Genomic DNA, 6722 nt, shown 5'->3' with positions numbered 1-6722 from the left:
CTAACTCTTTTTAAACTCCGGTATCAAATTTATTAGCTACAGATTATTAACTAACATGTACACGCGCTCACATATAGGCTACTATTGTGCAAAAACAAGATATTTGTGACAGGTTTAAGATGAAACTTGTGTCTGACACCGGTTAAAATAACTATATTTTAGTTTAGTTAATAACCTAAAAATAACACTAAAACGCAGGATTAAAACAACTTTCTTTACCTTCCCAGTGCGTTTTTAGGCAATAATATAACGTTATACTAACAGCACGTCATTGAATTTCTAAAATAAAAGAACATTGTAAAGCTGAAATCACGTATTCAACAAGTCAAATCCGATTATGTGCCCCTTTAGACAGCGGATGTACTTCTTTTGAGAGTATAATAATAAATGAATGGCTTTGTTGCTTTATTATTGCCATATTTGTGACATAAAAGCCTCATTCTAAACTTGAAAAGTCTTTTCCATAGGGAGCAAGCTGGCAGAAAAAGCCAATTAATTATAGCTTTTTTATTTCCTCTTCTTAAAAAGTGTATTTTTATTCGGGAAGATATGACCTTAATCACAGCAAAGAGAGTCTGCACAGTAATGAAAAACTCTGCCCCACATACAGGGCATGGACCAAAATGAATCAAAATCCTTCATAATTAGTTTTTTTTCTGGATATAATTCAGTCAGGCTACACACTGTTAACATTTATAGAAATATCTGGGAGCACTTGAAGAGCCCAGCTCTGAATTAAAAAAAGAGCCCATATTTTGGGAATATGCACTTCATTTAGAGAGAGGAAAGAAACTTGCAGCGAGTATTTTTCATCTGAGGAGACTGGAGATGAGTCAAAACAGATCTGTAATTTAAACCCCGGGAAGTTCAGCCGCGTTATGAAACTCTGACAAACTGCTTTTCATGTTCTAAAACGAACAGTTGGTCTAAATGTGTAACTTAAACGCCCACTTATATGTGCTTTTATTGTGTACTATAGAAAATGTAAGCTTTTATTTTGTAGTTTTGACTGCTCTTTATGTAGTGAAATTCGCGCCGAAATCACGGCCTAAGTCACTATAATAACACCAAATGTTGAGATAATGTGATCGAAACCGCAGTCAAACCTCGTGTAAAAAAATGCGCATTTTTAAAAAGAGATTTCGTCGTTTTTGTGTCAGATTAGTCTGTTTTCCTCATGAAAAATCACCAGTGAGAGGACCTGTTGCGCGTGATAAGTGTATTTTCCCTCCCGAATCAAAGTAATTTATTACTCTAATATTCCTGCTGGGACTTAAAGGGATAGTTTTACATTAGTGGCTGTATAGTTTCAGTCTAAATGTTGCTTTATTGCAGCTCTTTTTGCAACAGCCAACCTTTGAAGAGAGGCCAGAGGTCATCCGTCATCCTGAGATTTCACGGAATCGGAGCGCGTGTACAGTTTTTCCCCCCAAACTCCTGAAGCGAGACTCGGGTTGGAGATTCAGGACCGGGCTGGACTGCAGATTGCTGTTTGGGGACTCTCTGCTGTTTACAAATGCATATTTTTGCTCTTCAGTTTTGTTGACTCTGGCAAGAAAACTCACACTGCGAATAACATGAATGATTTAATGACCGATAGCAGCAATATGAAGGAGAGAAACCTCCATGTTTGTGTGTGAAATAAGAGAGAAGAGGGTGAAATATTGTTGACTTATGAAATAATAATAGACTTTTTGAAGTTTTCCTTCAATTTACAAGAGTGAAAAAATGTCTAAATTCCCTCCGGACATACTTGAAGATATAGTATATGTTTTATGCTTTGAATAATAATAAGTGTCTGATGTTTATCCCAGGAAAAAAGTCTGCATACCTCATTAAAAAAATCTTTTACATCACATTTCCTTCACTGAAAATGCAAATGTGTCTTATTTCAAAAAGTTTATTCACTGGACACAAGCTGTCTCCTACTTTACTAAAAAGTCAGTTCTGAGTGCAAATGCACACTGGAGGTTTCAGGTTTCCATATCACTCTCCCTGTCATACACCGGAAGACTTTGAAAAGTCTCTCATATCTAAACATAAGATAACTTTGATTTTTGGAAAGACTGGGTCACCGTTTACAAGACTTTGTTCCTTTTGAGATGAATTTCTATCCTGTTCCAGGTGAAAAATCTTCCTGCCAAACTCCCTTTAAAAAACGTGCCATTTTAAAATTTCCTTACGTATCAGCAAAAACACAAAACTCTAGGAACACAAGAGAAAAGTTATCATGTGTGGACAGTAATCTTGTCAATTCGGCATCAATATGATATAAAATTTTAAACTACATTTGCATATAAACTTTACTTTTTGAATTTTATCCCTTAAACTTGCTGATAGCCTCCATTGGTTAGCTGTGTTATTTTAGTTGGAAGAGAGAGTGGGAATTAGTTTGCGTTAGAAAAATTAAGATTTCTCAATAAAATAAATACTCTGTTTGGTTGGCGATGCTCGTGTATTTGAAGTTTAGTATCAGGCCAAAATGTAAAACTCACCATAGCAGACAAGCTGGACTGCAGATTGCTGCCAAAACTGAGCTAAAACAATTTTATTCCGACATTGAAATTTTGTATTAACATTAAATTCCCTAAAAAGTCGTTTAGTGTAAGGCTGCCATAAGTTGCACACACTATAAAGAGAAAAACGCCGCCTTACATTTTTAAGTTGACCGCTTTTGAGAAGACAAGTTGAATCGTTTCAAAATTGTCTTCTCAAGTTCAGTCAACTTAAAATTTTGAGGCCGACTGGACACTTTTTATTTATGTGTAAAGAAATAGTTTCTTGTTACATGGAAACTACACCCCGAATAGCTCTGACACAAACTGTGATGTCACAAAATCATGACCGTACACACACACACACACACACACACACACACACACACTATAAATTTAGATTTAAGTTGAGAAACTTTCCTCCTTCAGCACACTTTAAAATCTGACAAGTTTATCTTTTTTTTTAAAATAATCTTTGCGACAGATTGCCCATAAATCTAAATTTATGTTTACTTTATATCTAAGTGTTGCATTTATTTATATTTAGCTGTATCTACTTAATTTTGTGAAGCTGTTGCAACTCAAAAATGACAAGTTTTAGCAACTTCGGTAAAACGAGTTAGTCTGATTTAACTTGACGACAAAGAGGATTTTAGCAATGATGAAGTTAGGAGATCTGCAAGTTTTAAGAAAATACAAATATGACTGACTGGTATGCGACTGGCAGTATGCAGATACAGTACTGTGCAAAAGTCTTAGACCGCCAGCATGGAATCGTACGACCAAAACAAAAAGTTGCTCAAACTATCGATATTTATACTTGTATATACTTTATATGTATACTTTAACGCAGCCTGGTGTAAAAAGACCAGAAGATTATTGTTGTAAATCTCATGTTTTCTGCCCGAGAACAGTGAAGACGAGCTAAGAGAGTCACACTAAATACCTGCAACTTTAGCCGGTTGATGTTTTATTCTGAAATGTTTGCGTTCTTAATAATGTTTACATATTTCCTGAATGTTCTGGATGTCTTTCAGTAACGAGACAACTGAGAAATAAATATGTACGATTATCGTAACCTCGCTAAAATAACAAAGTTTAAGGTGGCTGAAGACTTTGGCTCAGAACTGCATATAGCACAGCATACTTGGTTTACTGAAGCTGCCAAAACTTAAAAAAGATTGATTTTTAAGTTGCAACAACTTCATAAAATTAAGTGAATATAACAAAACTTTAAGTAAACTCAATAATTACATATAATGTACTTACTTAAATTAAGATTATTGTTATATTAACTTGTTGGGTTTGACAGTGCAGATTATTCGGAAACAGCACATGCATCGATCTGCACAGCTCAAACACCCAAGTGAAGTTATTAAAACGTTTTTTGAGTGCTGGGGGCTTAAAAGAAAAAAACAACTTCTTGGTTTAAGTTCATAAAGTTTTTGAATTCCCATGTCTAAATCTGAGGTGAAACTTTTCTGCATAATGATATTTTTAAAAGACGAATTTACCTTTCATCAGAACATCTCCCTCGAAACATCTGAGGAGGAGCACCTCTGTGGGGTCGTGGCCTAACGGCTGAAACCTCGGCTAACGGCCCGACGCTTAATACTGAACATAATTCACACGCTCAACCATCAGCATCAAAAGCACAAAGTAACATCAAAAGCCAATAACTCCAGAAATGTAGAAAAGAGAGCTTTTTCTCCTGGCTGATAAGACAAGACAGCAGTGCCGCTCCACCTCTGGCGGGGCGGATGTTGTAAACCATCACACACAGCTCAGGAGGCTGGACATTCAATCTCCACACAGGTTGTGTGTGTTGTTTCCCCCCCAACGTTTGACTGTAACAGCTGGCCCGATCGCTCCCCTTTCCCCCTCTGATATGAAACTCTGTATCCGGTCGGACACTTTACGAGGATGTCGAGCCGTTTCAGGTCTCCCGGCCTTGGCTAAATCCCTCTGAGTCCTTTTATGGAGGGAGGACGGCCGCGAGGGGAAGGGGACGCTTGTTTTGTCCCGAGCGCGGTGATGGAATTGTAACCAAATACCAAAACTAGGGGTAAAGGGCGGAAGGGGAGCACATGTTGACTGACAGGTGCGGAGGTGGCCCGCTAAATGGAGCTTATTGGAGGGTTTGGTGATTTGTGCTTAAAGCGAGCATATCCACTAAGGCTATAATTGAAACTTAAATCCAGATATCATGCGGAGTCAGCACCACCTAACGAGGGGTGCCGGCGCTCCGTGGATCAGGTAACTCGTGCACAACTTTTAAATGGAGTTTTAACTGCAAATAACCAACAAGTTAATGATGACACGAGAGACAGCGTTACAATCATGACGTGTTTATTGTCGGAGAACATTTGCCCTTGTGTTTCAGACAGGGGAAGCTATTCTCTTTGTTTTGGTGCAGGCCAACCGTGTTGAATTAAACCATTATGAGGATAACGAGCCATCGGAGCGTTTGCTTTGCAGTGAAACACAACGAGGCTTCAGCTGTCAAGTAAGAGGTCAAAGTCATACAGTGAAAACATGTCAGAGCTGCTTCAGAGAGTTTGTATTCGTCCTATTTTCACACACTGACTGACAAAAAGCAGAACTCTTTTGATTACATGATGTTGTTAGAGATGCACCGATTGATCGGCGGGCCTCACAGTCTTAGATACGGCCGATCCTGTGACGGTCAAATTTCACATTGTAAACAGCAGCAAAGGCGCTAATGAACTACTGTGAGAGCTGCAACATGTTCCCAAAAGCAGTGATTGATTCCCATGCATGTTTCACCCCGGCTGGCACTGAAGATGACGTCAGAAAGACGTTGGACTCTTACGAAAGACATCAAAGGGTCGTTTACACAGCAACGGTTCCTGCATGAAACGTTAAACTTTTGCGGTTTGGGCTTTCGCTGACACAAAACTGCAGACGCAAACTTTTGAAACCGTGTTTCAGAGCGTAATCTTTCGAAAACGCCACCTCTTCTTCTCGCCGTGTGATCTGCCAATGCGCAGATCCTGTGAGAACGGTGACATCACGGCCGCACTTTACGTTTCAGACAAACAGCCGTGCGTGAGAAGAAGTCTGTCGCGTCACGTTTTAACTCTCGTGGCTGAAAGGAAAATAAAACGTTAGCGTCAAAGTCTGTCAATAAAGCGTGATCTGATCACACCCCCAATATCCTGACAAATGGTTCCAGCAGCCAAATTACCATTTCAAGCCCTCTTTCCAGCGGCTTTAAAGCAAAGTTTCAAATGTTTCTACATGCTGTTAATGATTAAAAAGAAAGAAAATCTGAATCGTCAGGTCAGACTTAAAAAAAAAGTCAATCGGTGCATCTCTAAACGTCTTCATGTCCATTATACGTCTTTTTCTTCTATTCTGCATCTGCACAATGCAGCAATCCACAGACGGTGATCCGTGCGTGGATCCACAGGAGCAATTTACACTGTACAAGATATTTAATATCAGTCATGTGCAAACGGAGAGGAACTGGCGGCCCCCAGCATAAATAAATACAGAATATACACAGTACACACACGTATGGAAATGATTACAACCTGATGTAATAATTCAGTGTGTTTTCTGTAAATCAGTTATTTTGATCCAAAATCATTTCCAGCTCATTTCCTGATCTGCAGCGAGCAACAAGTGGCTTCATTTAAACAGATAAAATAATGTGTCCACGATGGAGACGCCTCCAAGAACAAGTGGTTAAAGGACACACCGAGGGAGTTAAAATGAAGCTCTAACAAGTGTTTATGCATCTGTGACTCTAGCTAGCTCTGCAGTGCGAGTGGTATCGTAGCTGGAGGTAGATCTGGTGCCTCTGGATCTCTGCGAGGCTTCTTGCAGAGCAGCGCCAGCAGCAGCAGCATGGGCAGGTGCCACAGGCTGCAGAAGAACAGCTTGCGGGCGCTGCTGCGGTCTCCCTTGTGGTAGAAGCGAACGGCCAGGTAGCTGATGTACACGTTGATGGGGAGGGAGATGACGGGGAAGGTCCAGGTGGTGACGTCCAGCACGGGCGCTACGGTGGACAGGCCGATCAGGCCCACGCTGTGGCGCAGGGCCACCCGCTTGCACATGCCCGGGTGGGTGACGGACATCATGCGGTAGCCGCCGCGGGAGTAGTCTTCCCTCAAGTTCCAGCTGAGGGCGTTGAAGTGAGGGAACTGCCAGCTGTACAGGAAGCCGCCCATCAACAAAGCACCTGCGGGGGACACAGAGGGA

General features: G+C 40.4%; 1 protein-coding gene across 1 annotated transcript in view; it reads right to left on the bottom strand.

The window, feature by feature from the left end:
- Nucleotides 1-4827: 4827 nt before the first annotated feature.
- Nucleotides 4828-6722, bottom strand: part of LOC121959169 (protoheme IX farnesyltransferase, mitochondrial) — a 44607-nt gene continuing 42712 nt past the window's right edge. Inside the window, exon 7 of the mRNA XM_042508380.1 lies at nucleotides 4828-6702. Within this exon, the coding sequence (XP_042364314.1) occupies nucleotides 6272-6702 (431 nt within the window). The 3' untranslated portion in view covers nucleotides 4828-6271. The remainder of the gene's footprint in view (nucleotides 6703-6722) is intronic.

This window comes from Plectropomus leopardus, chromosome 19 (genome assembly GCF_008729295.1).
Source record: "Plectropomus leopardus isolate mb chromosome 19, YSFRI_Pleo_2.0, whole genome shotgun sequence".
In the NCBI taxonomy this organism is placed as follows: Eukaryota; Metazoa; Chordata; class Actinopteri; order Perciformes; family Serranidae; genus Plectropomus; species Plectropomus leopardus.
This window is presented reverse-complemented; position numbering and strand designations above follow the sequence as displayed.